At 42.2% G+C, this 15,536-nt stretch overlaps 1 protein-coding gene across 3 annotated transcripts in view; it reads right to left on the reverse strand.

Annotated features, from left to right (window-relative positions):
• Nucleotides 1-14,782, reverse strand: part of LOC144495898 (frizzled-6-like) — a 459,271-nt gene extending 444,489 nt beyond the window's left edge. The window contains exons 1-2 of one of the 3 annotated variants that reach the window (XR_013498352.1): nucleotides 14,666-14,736; nucleotides 13,150-13,559 (exon numbers count right to left, since the gene is read on the reverse strand). Coding sequence is in view for 2 of the 3 variants with exons in the window: in XM_078216689.1 (XP_078072815.1) it covers nucleotides 13,150-13,338 (189 nt within the window). In the remaining variant the exon portion in view is untranslated. Of the gene's footprint in view, nucleotides 1-13,149; nucleotides 13,560-14,532; nucleotides 14,568-14,665 lie in introns of those variants that run through there. The other 2 variants (XM_078216689.1, XM_078216690.1) reach the window with 2 other exon arrangements.
• Nucleotides 14,783-15,536: the final 754 nt, after the last annotated feature.

Consider the following 15,536-nt stretch of genomic DNA (forward strand, 5'->3'; position numbering starts at 1 on the left):
GTCTACTTTTCACCCACACTCTTGTTTGCACTCAAAGAAACTCAAAATAGCAAATGCACATTCAGTTTAGGGCAGATAGTAAACCCTTCAACCTGCAGAAGCTCAAGGCTCACACAAAGACCACAGAACAGTTACTAAGTAAATTCTAGTTTAAAGATGGCTGCTCTCATAGCGCACATGCCAGAGGCCATCTAGCTGCTTGTTGACCACTTTGCCCAAACCAGAGAATGCTGTGGCCTCCAATAAGCATGAAAGAGACAGATTTTGCACCAATTCGCTCCTGGCCACAAACTCCAATATCCCACAGTGACAATCAACTATATATCCCTCACCTATTCAGATGTCCATCTATCTTGTAAGTATGCTCTCCGCTAACACCATGTTGGAAGAGGAAATTGTCCACCGTCTGGTAAACATTTGGCAAGCTTTGGAAAGAGCCTGGAGTTTGTCTCAAACCAGAATGGAATAAGGCTACTGAACAGCAATATAGTAGATTATTCCTTTTAAAATAAAAATTACTAAAAAAGTCAACATAGTAGGAAGTTGATTGCAATTGTCTGTCAATTTTTTTCTAAAAAGTGTAGTGATTAGTATTCTTTAATTTGGCCATCACCACTTGGGAGGAGAAATGGTTTGAACACCCACGCATCATTCTCACGGCAATGATTTTGTGACAGAATGACACTTCAAAATGAACTGCATAATTGCATTGATCAGCTTTCCCACTTATTAAAGAAGGCACTGTCTTCTTTAAACATTAAATATAATTGACCAGATGACTCACGCTAAAGAGTATAATCACGGTCATCATGAATATTAAAAAGAGCAGGGAGTGCAACCTGCATAATTTCCAGAATCTCCCTCTCTCTTCTATTCCTGCCCAGAAGTGATTTTCCTCATCTGTGAGGAGGGGAAGTAACTTGCTCCTGCTAACTGCCATTAACTTGTGTTTCAGAGATATGAATAAACAGTCCTAGATGACTTAACTGATGGTTTCTATTCCCTCTTAGTGGGGAAGCAACTGGACTCCCTTCACTCTAACATGTTTACAAACATACATTTAAGCTTTAAAAACAGTTCAACTTGACTACATTCTTACCTTTAAAATCATAAAGCAGATGCTGCCAGTCTCAAACAGCTTGAGGCTTAGCTGATTTAACTGCCTGTTTAATTTTAATAAGATTGATGAACAGACCAGACAATTGCATTGGTAGCAGGTGCCTGTCCACATATCTCAGATGCAATTTTCAGCTGGACATTTGAGCCAGTGAATGTATTGCTTATGAAGGGGTCACATGGATTCAATATTATGATTGCGTTCAGCTGGTTTTATGATTCAATGGAAGGATGATCCCAGGTTTTCAGATGCCTCCCTGGAGCTGTTACTGGCAGCAATGAGGGGCAGAAGGGAAGCGGCAAGAAGATGTCGACGGCCTGACCAGCAAAGCTTGGCTGGAGGTGGCAGGAGAAAACTGTTGACCAATGTATCTATACCAAGGTGGCACTGGACTTGCCTGTCTGCCTTTGCTTCTCCCTCACCTTGGCACACCTGCTCAGAGGAAGAGTCTATTCAGCCTGCCTTTTGAATGACAATGTTGTGCAGTGTAAGAACTATGGGAAATCACAACATTACTAATTAATAAAGGCTAATTTAAAGAGTGATTGACAATAACCTTCTTTAATTTCATCATTGGACTGCAGGATTAATAAATAATAGCAGCACCCAGGGCTCTGGGGACAGTCTGGCATGTAATTTTTAAAGGTTTATGACTTCCTTGCTTTTGCCCTCTATGCCATTTTATATAAAGTGAGGGTACCCAATGTTTTTTGACTGCCTTATTAACTTGCCATGCCAATCTTCAAAGATTTGTATATTCACCTCCACAGGCTTCTTATGCAACCCCATTAAAATTTGGCCTTTTTAATTTATAAACATGTAATTTATTTTCTTTAACATTACTGAACTCTCAACATGAAGGTTATATAATACCTACTCAAAAGCTATGCTTCACTGGACTATTGTAGGAGGCAGAGGACCAAGAGTCAAAGAAAGAGTATATCTATTTTATTGAATTAGGCAGCAGAAGACACTTTGATGATTCACAACTGTTTTGTGATATTATCATTCAGTTAAAACACTAGTTTCCACTCATCCTTTCTGGATCCTCTTCCTGTCAAGCCAAACCCCAACTGGGGAAAAAGAGGCAATGAGCATCACCTACTCTCAATTCACTCTAAAGCGCAACGTGGCTTACTCTGGGACCTGAATTTCTAACATTGTCAGGTGTAGGATAGAGAATAAAAGTGGCAAGCCCCCCGTGATCAAACTGATGCTGCTTCATTGATGCGATTATCAAAAAGGCTACAGGTAGAAAAAAAAATGTAGAATGAGACCAAGATAATCTTGATTTGAAAAAAAGAAAGTGCTGGAAAATCTCAACAGACCTGACAGCATCTGCAGAGAGAGAATAGAGCCAATGTTTTGAGTCAGGACGATTGCACGTCAGAGCCCTAGGCAGCTCTGATGAAGGTCAAAAGTTTGGCTCTATTCTCTCTCCACAAACGCTGTCAGACCTGCTGAGATTTTCCAGCATTTCCTACTTTTGTTTCAGGTTCCAGCATCCGCAGTATTTGGCTTTAATCTTGATTCAAGTTGGGAACCAAAGTTAACTCAGATTTAAAAGGCGTCAGTTTTCACTACCTCACCCCTTTCAAATATCAGTTCAAGGGAGATCAATGAAGTGCCAATATTTTAATTTACGATTTAGTCATCATTTGAAATGACAGATGTGTCTTCAGAATTTGAGGGAAAAGACATTTTACAGCACCAAAATGAAAAATATCTGAAAGATTGCTTTACATAGGATCATAGCTGTTTCATTGTCTTTTTAATTTCAAAAGATTCTCTTCATTCCATTAAGCAGCATATAAAACAAAAAGTAATTTGCGTTGTCAGGTCACTTTGTGGGAAGGCATCACCTTTCACTACAATTTAAAATGTACCTCTGATAATATAATTAAAACTGGGCTGCAATTCACTGGTAAAAATTCAGGAAATGTTTTTACTGTGCAAGCAGAGTCCTTCAACAGAAAATATCTTTCAACAGTGTGACCTGCAATGTAGTCCTATCTTTCTACTTATGGGTTTTTGTGACCTTACAAATGTGAGAATTAATCTTCATATTGCATACTTCCTCATCTGTATCCTTCGTGTCAGCCTCCACCCCAGAGTTATTCCATCAATGATTTCAAAGCACTAATTCATATATGGCTGGTACCTCAGGGATGCAGTGATTGTGGGGAAAGGTTCTCAAGGGGAAAGATTTGAATATGCTAAAGCTGTCACTTGAACAGTTGAGATTTTGCCTATACTCAGTAGATTTGCTGTCAGATTAAACTGGACAAAAAAGGATACTGGTTCCCTGTCAAGTCATGAGAGATCATGCTGTGAAATGCATACAGGAAGCACACCTATCAAGCAGAGCGTCAATATCTTACTCATGCCTCCTCGAGAATAGACGTATTTCATCTTGTTGCAAAGCTGATGATTTGTATCCTTTGCACATGGGAATCACAATGAATAATTCCAAAACATCAAAATAAATTTAAAATGCCAAAGTGGAGTTTCATTTCACACATTAGTCTTTGTGGAAAACATGTACCACACATTGCCCCTTCCCACCGATCCGCTCCCCTCCTTCCTTCCCTCCCCCCCAACATTGACTTCTGTAAAAATTATGTTTGGCACTAATTCAAATAGGTGAGGCTCCTGCAAAGCAATAAGAAAACAAAGTTACTTCCTGATTTTTGAGCATTTTTATTTTGAAAAAGGCACACCTAACAAAGTACATGAAACATTAATATGCTGATCTAACTAAAGATCCTACTTAGAAGCTGTTCCAAGTGCTCACTTACAATGAATAGACCATTTCTATAAATACAGATGTTCATAACATTAAAATTGAGTTTTCCTAAAACTCAAGCAGATGGTCTTTGCAGGGCAAAACCAGTTATCAGTGGACACAAAGAGGGGGTAAAATAGAGACTGCATCAAATAATAATTCTCAACAAATCTGCTGCCCTACAACCACATGGATCTCAACCGCATCACATACCGAGGGTGCTGAGACGACAAGAACAACCACCTACCAACTCCAATGGCCCATAAACCCAATATTGTCAGGCTTCTTAGGCTCCTCTTCATCACCAGGGCTACATCTAGTATAATCCAAATGCCCACTGCACCAGACCAGGAGTCAAGAGTGAAAACAAAAACAGCTAAATCAAAGAGTGTACGAACAGTGAACTAGTAACCATCAGCTCCAAGCTTTGCTGCACCAATTCTACACCTTACTAATACAATCAACATTTCAACGTCCCATGGATGAACATATCCTATTACAAAACAAAGAACATAAGTCTACAAGTTGTAAGGTGCATTCAATATGAATGCAGAGTGATGGGTATGGGAACAGAGTCCCAGAAAAGCACCGAGTCTGGCTAACAGACGGAATTAAAAGTTTTCAAAACACAAGATACCTACCCAGCAAAAATTAGATTATTAAAGGTTTTTGGGATGCCAAATAACTATCAGGATAGCAATTTCGGAAATGCTTAAATAGATGAAGTATTCTATGAAAGCACAATGCCGCAGTGACCAAAGGGTTGCACAAGTCTGACTGCATTAGCAAATTATTCAACTGATGGTGAAGTTGCGGTGACCAGCCAAGACAAGATTGCAGTTACAACATTATCTTACTTCTCCCATATCTACGCATTGGATGTTAAAAAAAAATCACTGCAAGTATGCACCATGATGTGGAGATGCCGGCGTTGGACTGGGGTAAACACAGTAAGAAGTTTAACAACACCAGGTTAAAGTCCAACAGGTTTATTTGGTAGCAAAAGCCACACAAGCTTTCGAGGCTCTGAGCCCCTTCTTCAGGTGAGTGGGAATTCTGTTCACAAACAGAACTTATAAGACACAGACTCAATTTACATGAATAATGGTTGGAATGCGAATACTTACAACTAATCCAGTCTTTAAGAAACAAAACAATGGGAGTGGAGAGAGCATCAAGACAGGCTAAAAAGATGTGTATTGTCTCCAGACAAGACAGCCAGTGAAACTCTGCAGGTCCACGCAACTGTGGGAGTTACAAATAGTGTGACATAAATTCTGATTCTAGGAGTATCCACTTCTCCAGCTTCCACCCTAAACACGTTAAAGAAGCCATCCCCTACGGACAAGCCCTCCGAATACACAGGATCTGCTCGGATGAGGAGGATCGCAACAGACACCTCCAGACGCTGAAAGATGCCCTCATAAGAACAGGATATGGCGCTAGACTCATTGATCAACAGTTCCAACACGCCACAGCGAAAAACCGCACCGACCTCCTCAGAAGACAAACACGGGACACAGTGGACAGAGTACCCTTCGTTGTCCAGTACTTCCCCGGAGCGGAGAAGCTACGGCATCTCCTCCGGAGCCTTCAACATGTCATTGATGAAGACGAACATCTCGCCAAGGCCATCCCCACACCCCCACTTCTTGCCTTCAAACAACCGCACAACCTCAAACAGACCATTGTCCGCAGCAAACTACCCAGCCTTCAGGAGAACAGTGACCAAGACACCACACAACCCTGTCACAGCAACCTCTGCAAGACGTGCCGGATCATCGACACAGATGCCATCATCTCACGTGAGAACACCATCCACCAGGTACACGGTACATACTCTTGCAACTCGGCCAACGTTGTCTACCTGATACGCTGCAAGAAAGGATGTCCCGAGGCATGGTACATTGGGGAAACTATGCAGACGCTGCGACAACGGATGAATGAACACCGCTCGACAATCACCAGGCAAGACTGTTCTCTTCCTGTTGGGGAGCACTTCAGCGGTCACGGGCATTCGGCCTCTGATATTCGGGTAAGCGTTCTCCAAGGCGGCCTTCGCGACACACGACAGCGCAGAGTCGCGGAGCAGAAACTGATAGCCAGGTTCCGCACACACAAGGACGGCCTCAACCGGGATATTGGGTTTATGTCACACTATTTCACATAAATATTTCTGCTTTTTTCCTCCTGAGTCTTTATCATGCGATCCTAGAATCAGAATTTATGTCACACTATTTGTAACTCCCACAGTTGCGTGGACCTGCAGAGTTTCACTGGCTGTCTTGCCTGGAGACAATACACATCTTTTTAGCCTGTCTTGATGCTCTCTCCACTCCCATTGTTTTGTTTCTTAAAGACTGGATTAGTTGTAAGTATTCGCATTCCAACCATTATTCATGTAAATTGAGTCTGTGTCTTATAAGTTCTGTTTGTGAACAGAATTCCCACTCACCTGAAGAAGGGGCTCAGAGCCTCGAAAGCTTGTGTGGCTTTTGCTACCAAATAAACCTGTTGGACTTTAACCTGGTGTTGTTAAACTTCTTAGTATGCACCATAGCAGACAACAGGCTCAACAATCTTGCTGAAATCTGTCACAGTAGACAGTGTTTTGGCAACCATATTTTCGTTGCTATGGTGATGCTTGCACTTCATTTTCACAAACCAGTTTTCTATTCATTAAATGGAGAATAAGGATCCTCAATTTTGAGATTCGACAGTTGGATACAAATGAAAGGATTGTGATTAATGTTGAGAACAGTCCAAGTCCTATTTGTTTCAACATGTTTTGTTCACTTTTTGTTCAATACTCATAAGAAGCCATGATAGGAGTTTGTTCTACCCAATGCAGTTATCATTCCAAATTGCACGTGTATGTGTGCGTGCACGGCACAAATATCTGTAAATCTATCCTACTGAGCGTAATAGAAGGCAGTCAATGATCTACTACAATATTCATATGCATATTTTTTTATAAAATATATACACGAGGGGACGGTCCATAATATTGTTCACAAGTGGCTGCCAAGACCAGGGTCGGAGGATTTGGGCCAAGCTACAGGAAACAACTTGAGTGTTTTTAATAACATGGGCTGAAACAGCCAGCTGGAAGTCTGGCACTTGCTGGTTAGAGGTCAGACAAGTCCAGAGAGTTGAAACAAAGTTTATTTTCTACAGGGAAGAGAGGGCAGTTCCCATTCCCCTAACAAAAGCTGAGCCTTCCACAAACGTGTTGCATTTTCAGCTTCAGTGTACAAAGACATCTCTCAGCCGGACAAGTAAAATTATAGTTTTCTTCTGAACGTTTTGATGGTTAGTGCATAAAATAAACATTTGAAGGCAAAATCATTTGTAATATTGAAAATGTTTTCTAAGGAAGATTAATCTCAGCGGCTTATAGGACATAAATGACACAAGAGAGTGGCTTTTTAAAAATCGGGTGGACAAGTACACAACTGAAAAAAAATGAAACAATTTTGTACAAGTCTTGACCCAATATCCCTGCAGCAGGCATAGACTTAATAAATGTTTTACCCAAATAACAGTTTTAAACTCGGGACGTTATTTGAAACTGAATAATGAACCTTTCTTCTCTATTGTTTGCATTCTCTGGTAAGTCAAAAGGAATTCAGCTGCTCTAACTATTTACAATTACAGGTATGTAAATATTTTCTAAAAAAAAACAAACTGTGAACACTTCTATAAAATGCCCATTTAATATTCTCCGCCTCATTGGAGAACCTCAGCTTCTCTTAACCTCTACATAACTGAAGTCCAGCATTCCAGATATCATTCCAATTAATCTCCTCTGCACCCTCTCACATCTGGACATCCCTCCTAAAATGTGTTGCTCCAACTGGAGCTAACCAGTGATTGATTAAAATTCAGTTTTACTTTCTTGCTATTGTACTCTTTGCCAAGGATTCTGTATGCTTTTTCTAACAGCTGTCTCAACTTGTTCGGCTACTTTCAATGATCTGTGTACACACACCATTAGGTCGTTCTGTTACTGCAGCACATTTAAAATGTACAGTCTAGAGTGCCTTGCCACATTTTTCTCATCAAAATGCATTTTTGCACTAAGTTGCATCTACTATGTTTATGTCTGTTTCATCAGTCCATAATGTCCTGAAGTCTGCGACTGTCTTACTCACTGTTTATTACCTTTCCTGAGCTTGTCATCTGCAAACCTTTTACATTATGCCTTGTACACCAAGCCCAGCTCATTAATAAAAGAGGAATGGTCTGAATATCGACTCATAGCAACATCCATGTATATATTGCTCCAAAGTGACAAATTGTTCACAACTATTTTAAGTTTCTTCACTAATTTCATACCCATGCTGTCACTGCTCATTTAATCTCATGAATTTTTACAAGTCTATGATGCGGTACTTCATCAAAGATGCTCCCATGCCTCATGTCCTTAGTGATGAATAACATTATTTTAGAAACTCTTACTTAACTGATGAGAGATGATAACAATACAAGTCATCCAGAGACCTCTAGCAGGTATCCTGATGGTGAGTATCTGGAGCATGGAACCAGCAGCAAGGTGCCGATATTTTGAGTGAAACGGAAGAACAGAAAGCTATAAATCCCTTAAAAGAGGGGAACATCATACCCAGAAATTTGAATAGTAAACACACCATGCATGGCAGAACTTCAAATGAAAGTTTGTGTTCCACATTTAATACCAAGCCATAATGCTTGTACCTGAACTGCAATGAAAGCTGGTGTTCCGATCCGTAACTGATCATTTTAAAACCATGCAGCAACTGTACTTTGTAGCCTTAAAAGGGCACTAGTAGGTTAAACATCAGAACAACACCACGTATTTTTCAAGAATAATTATTAAACATAAAATACAGAGCATTGTTACAGTATTGCTATTATTAGAGTTTACTACACAAAAAAAATCATTTGGTTCAACTGGTCTGTGCTGGTGTTTATGGTCCCAGGAGGACCACAGAAACATTTATGTTATCCAAATATGTAAAGATCAAGTTGATTGGTCATGTTAAATTGCCTCTCAGTATCCCAAGATGTGTAGGTTAGGGGGATTAGTGAGGTAAATACATGGGGTTACAGGGTTAGGGTCTAGCCAAGATGCTCCATCGGTGCATACTCGATGGGCCAAATGACCTGCTTCTACACTGCAGGGATTCTATGATTCTATCCACAAAGTATCCCTCAAGAGTCTGACATTCCCGTCAATTCATGGGAGACCCTGGCTTGTGACAGACCAAAATGGAAAAGGCTCATTCAGCAAGGCACTGAATGTGTCAAGAGACTTTGTCTGAATGGCTACAGGTGAGGTCAAGGCATTGGAAAGAGTACATAAACATTTAAGCAACCCATCTACCCAACCCTTCAAGCATCACCTGCCGCACATGTGGCAGAGTCTAATTAACTTATCAACCAACTCAGAACCCATCGAACTGGAGTAGAAGCAAAGAACAAAGAACAGTACAGCACAGGAATGGCCCTTCGGCCCACCAAGTTTATGCCGACAGATGCCTCTCTAATCTAATATTTTCTTGTCTCTATGTGGTCCATATCCCTCTATTCCCAGCCAATTCATGTATCTATCCAGATGCCTCTTGAATGTTGTTATAGAATCTGTTTCCACCACCTCCCACGGCAGCACGTTCCAGACAGTCACCACCATCTGCATGATAAACTTGCCCCTTACATCTGTTTTAAACTTTCTCCCTCTCACTTTCTAATTATGCCCCCGAGAAATCGACCCTGGGAAAAAGACTCTGACTATCCACTCCATCCAAGCCTGTCATAATCTTGTAAACCTCTTTCAGGTCCCCCCTCATCCTCCAAATGCTCCAATGAAAAGATCCAAGTTTGTTCAACCTTTCTTCATAGTCCATATCCTCCAAACCAGGCAACATCAGGGTAAATCTCTTCTACACCCTTTCCAATGCATCAACCTCCCTCCGGTACTGTGGCAACCAGAATTGCACACAATACTCCAAATGCAGCCTGACCTGTCTTCAACAGCTCCAACATGATTTTCCAATCCCTTTACTCAATGCCCCGATCAATGAAGGCCAGCACGCCTTCTTGACCTCTTTGTCCACCTGAGTTGCCACCTTCAGGGAACTGTGGATCTGCATGCTTAGATCCCTCTGCATGCTAATATTTCTAAGGGTTCTACCATTTACTATATACTTTCCTTCTGCAGCAGATCTTCCAAATCACAGCACCTCACATTTGTCCGGTTTAAATTCCATCCGCCATCTTTCGGCCCAGGTCTCCAGATGATTTATATCCCGCTAAATCCTCCTCACTATCCATTACTCTCCCAATTTTTGTATCATTTGCAAATGTACTAATCAGACCACCTACATTTTCCTTCAAATCATTTATATATATTACAAACAGCAGAGGCCCCAACACTGATCCTTGTGGAACACCGCTTGTCACAGATCTCCAGTTCGGAAAGTACCCTTCCACTGCTACTCTCTGTTTTTTATGTCCAAGATAGTTTTGTATCCATTTTACCAGCTCACCTTGGATCCCACATGACTTCACCTTCTGTATCAGCCTGCCATGAGGAACCTTATCGAAGGCTTCACTAAAGTCCATGTATACAACATCCACTGCCCTGGTCAATTGTCTTGTCACTTCCTCAAAGAACTCAATCAAGTTTGTGAGACACAACCTCTCCTTCACAAAACCATGCTGCCTATCGCTAATAAGTCTATTCTCTTCCAGATGTGAGTACATTCTGTCCCTAAGAATCTTCTCCAATAATTTCCCCACCACTAATGTAAGGCTCACAGACCTGTAACTTCCCAGATTTTCTTTTCAGTCCTTCTTAAACAGAGGAATAACGTTAGCTACTCTCCAATTCTCTGGCACCTCACCCGTGGCTAAAGATGATACAAATATTTTGGCCAAGGCCTCAGCAATTTATTCCCTCACCTCTTTCATTCTTCTGGGATAGACCCTATCTGGCCCTGGAGACTTGACCACCTTAATGTTTTTCAAGACCTCCAACACCTCCTCCCTTTTTATCTCAACATGCCCGAGACGCTGTCAACATCCTCCTTTCTACACTCACCATCCACCACATCCTGCTCCTTTGTGAATACTTATGCAAAGTACTCGTTAAGGACCTCACCCACCTCATTCAGTTCCACACACAAATTCCCTCCACTGTCTCAGAGTGGACCTCTCCTTTCCTTAGCTGCCCTCTTTCTCCTTTACAGGCATAAAAAGCCTTGGGTATCTCCTTAATCCTGCCTGCCAAGGACATTTCATAGCCCCTTTTTGCCCTCCTAAGTTTAAGCTCTTTCCTGCTATCTTTGTATTCCCCAAGAGTCTTATCCATTTTCAATTTCCTGAAATTTATGTATACCTCCTTCTTGTTTTTCGCTAAGCTCAATCTCTTGTCACCCAGGGTTCCCAAATCTTGCCACCTTTAGTCTTCATTTTTTACAGGGGCATACTTGTCAACAACTCACTTTTTCAGTCACCCTCGATGAGAAAGACTACCCAAGAGAGGAGGCTCCACAAAAGTCTCCTTCCACATCAACTCACCTAAACCTGTTAGCATATTCTGATATTGCTTTCTTCTTCACGTATTTACTTTGCTTCCCCTTAAATTTACCCTTGCTATTTACCACCATTACTTCATATGATTCGACAATCTATTCTCCCTCTTTCAGGCAAACCAAATAAACCAACTCAAATTAACTCAGGGATAAAGTAAAAGGGGCAGCTCCCCAAAAGGAGGGGGAACAGCCCGAACAGAAACAAAGTGCAAAGGAAACTTAAAACATTGAATCAAAATGTGATTGTCGGGATCTATAATGCACCCCAGCCCCTGCAGTGCCCAACGGGCATGGAAGGCGTCAACTGCGCCCGTGGACACCGCATGCTCCCTCTCCAGGGACACCTGGCAGCGAACATAGCCACAGTAGAGGGGCAGACAGTCAGGACGGACGACCCCGTCAATTGTCCGCTGCCTAGACCTGTTAATGGTGCGTTTCGCCAGGCCCAGGTTCACGAGGAGGTCGCCATCCCGACCCGCCCCTCTCTGCACCAGGTGCCCGTAGATCAGGAGCGTGGGACTGAAGTGCAAACAAAACATCAATAAAAGGTTCTTCAGGAAAACAAAAAGGGGGTGCAATCTAAAACACAAAACGTAGACATGGTCCACAGACTCCACAAGGCCACAGAAGGGGCAATCTTGGGAGCCCGTGAACCCACGAAACCTATGGTTGTACGGAACCACTGCATGCATGACCCTCCACCCCAGGTCCCCAAGATAATTGGGGGAGATCTCTCCGTAGAGTGGGTAAAGAAATTTCACGTAGATTCCTTAATGGATTTATTAGTGACTATATTTGATAAGTGTCACACATTCCTTGTGTGGTATAGAACACTCCCTGTGGCACATTAAAGGTCAATTTATTCCACTTCTCATATTTAAAATCAGAAGCAAAATTCTTCTGCCCAGTTACCAGACATCAGCTGCAGCACAAATGCAAAACAAGTTACATTTACAAAGCATCTTTAATGTAATAAAACGTCCCAAGATGTTTCACAGGAGCATAATAAAACAAAATATAACATTGATCCACATCAGGAGCTATTTGGCCAGATGACCAAAGGTTGGTCAAAGAGGTAGGCTTTAAGGAGTGTCTAAAAAGGGGAAAATGAGTATGTTTTAAGGAGTGTCTTAAAGAGGAAAGTGGGATAAAGAGGTGGAGAAGTGTAGAGAAGGAATTCCAGTGCTCAGGTGTCTAAAGGCATGGCCAGAGATTAAAGACTAGGGATGCTCAAGAGGCCAGAATTAGAGAAGCATAGATATCGGAGGTTTGTGGGGCTGAAGGAGGGGGACTAGAGAGATTAGGTGGGGCAAGAGTGTGGAATGACTTGAAAACAAGGACAAGAATATTAAAATTAAGACGCTCTTTGACTGGGAGCCAATATAAAATCACTGGGCATAGCGAATGGGATTGGGTACGAGTGATGACACGAGCGGCAAACATTTCAAAAAAATAGGGGCCCAAAAGGCTTGATGTTTCTAATCTAGCGCATGGACCTCAGATTTACAGTAAGAGATACAATCTACTAGCTGTAAGTATACACATGGATTGTATGTAAATGTGAAACAATAGTCTGCATCAATACCAAACATCCCTATGTTTTTTCCCCTACTGCTGCACCTTTTGTTCCAATACGTACTTGTAAACTACAAATAAACATAAATAAAACATACCTCCAGTGCAACTGCAGCAGTGTCCTGGTCATAGTGTGCCAATTTATTGGGGAAAAACGTCATGTTGTATGGCAGACCTTCGCACCGGTGGACAGTTATAGGTTCACAGGTGAAAAGATTGTGACCCTGGGTCAAATGTACCACCAGCAAAACTAACCAACAAACAAAGATACGCATTGAATCTTTCATTGTGGGACTGTAATCGAAAAACTGATGTTACAGAACTATTGACAATCTGATCCAACTCCAAATATCAAGAACAGCAGCAGCCATTATCCACTCTTGGTGGTGGATTGCATTCTTTATTCTGCTGGTTGGTTGCATTCAGAGGACTTATTAATGCAACGTTTCGCATCAGAGCAGTGCTTTTGAAGTAATGAAATTCCAAAAGTTCAAATTTAAATGGAATCCTGGAAACAAAACATTTGAAGTTAGGGTACTGAAAAACATTTTAATTCTGTGTATCAATAGCACAGTTTATCATTTACTAATTAACACATATCACTTCTAAATAAAAAGTGTGAAGAAAGTGTTTTAACAGAACTACAACTATGTGGAATGAATATAGAATAGGATTTCAAACTAAACCAGGAAAGTAATTTCAGAAAGAATAACTTGAAGTTAATAAAGTGTACATTTAAACACTGCAAATAATGTTATTTACTCAAAGGAAGAGAAATACTTGGAATCAACTGGCAGATAGGTAGTGGGGTAAAAAGCATTATGCTGCTAAAAATGCAGCTCATGTGTGGGAGTTTAAAATACTAAGAGGGCGAGCTTCAGAGAACTAGATAGCTTATTTCACTTGATTTTTTAAACATATATTATTAAAACAGCAATGACCTTTATTTTTAAGGAAAGCGTTTGATGTTGACTTTTTCCTACTTTTTAAAAGAGCGATGACTGGTGTGCACCATCAGCATTTCTCTACACTTCAAAGCTCACCCACAATTTCTCTAAACACATGAAAGGAGGCATTGGCGTTAGCTGCAAGTAGAACTAAACTTTTCATTTATTTTTCTCTGTCCTCCATTTACTGACAAAGAGTCAGGGTACTGTAATGCCGAAGGATTCCTGAACTTTTCTGATAGAATAAACAGGGGGAAGGGGAAGACTGTATCACCCCCTTTCCCTCCACAACATTGTTCAGAAAGTTGTGAGGGGAAGGGGAGAGCCTAACCACCATGTCCTACGTTGTGAACACCATGAGGCTCCACTTTACAACCGAGCCCTGTGATCCCCAGAAGCAGCTCCGCTGTGGCCGCCGAACGACTCGAAGGCTTTCCAGCGCCGCACTCTCCTCAACTTCGAACCGCCACGGTCTTCCCGAGGCAAGGCCCACTTGTTTATCCAAACACCCAGGCTCCCCCACATTAACCTCACCTTCGCTCAGCAATGCCACCAACAGCTCCTAAACCAACCCCCCGCCCCCGCCGCCGCAAGAAGTAGCGAAGCTCCGCCCGCCCGGCCGCAGCCTGGGCCGGCAGCGCCAGGACGAGGTGAGGGAGGTGCTCACCTGGGGCCGCTCACCTGTTGCTGTTGTCGCTCGAGCTCCTCTCGCGGACCTGTTGCTTCCTGCCCTTGGCGGCCGCCCGCTCTTCACTCTGATTGGGAATGGAACACGGCCCGGATCAGAGCTCCGCCCCCTCTCCGGCTCTTCCAGGAAGAATTAGAACAAACCTGCAGGGCTGCACTCCATCCAGCACTGGCACAGTGTGAACCATCCGGAGTGTTACTCAGTACTGCATTCTAGACTCTGCAAAACCCCGGGGGGGGATCCTCTCCCAAACCCGTAAGCTGCTCTCTTCGTCCCAGGGACGGGCCAATTTCAGCAAGCAAAAACTTTGTGGATATTCTCCATAATGCAATCATAGAATCCATATAGAGGACATTCGGTCCATCAACCCTGCACCTACAACAATCCCACCCAGGCCCTATTCCCGACAATCCTATCCACGTATTTACCCTTCTAGTCCCCCTGATGCTTAAGGGGCAATTTAGCATGGCCAATCAACCTAACCTGCACATCTTTGGAGTGTGGGAGGAATGATGTGGAGATGCCGGCGTTGGACTGGGGTAAACACAGTAAGAAGTTTAACAACACCAGGTTAAAGTCCAACAGGTTTATTTGGTAGCAAAAGCCACACAAGCTTTCGAGGCTCTGAGCCCCTTCTTCAGGTGAGTGGGAATTCTGTTCACAAACAGAACTTATAAGACACAGACTCAATTTACATGAATAATGGTTGGAATGCGAATACTTACAACTAATCCAGTCTTTAAGAAACAAAACAATGGGAGTGGAGAGAGCATCAAGACAGGCTAAAAAGATGTGTATTGTCTCCAGACAAGACAGCCAGTGAAACTCTGCAGGTCCACGCAACTGTGGG

The sequence above is a fragment of the Mustelus asterias genome, chromosome 7 (genome assembly GCF_964213995.1).
Source record: "Mustelus asterias chromosome 7, sMusAst1.hap1.1, whole genome shotgun sequence".
Classification (NCBI taxonomy): Eukaryota; Metazoa; Chordata; class Chondrichthyes; order Carcharhiniformes; family Triakidae; genus Mustelus; species Mustelus asterias.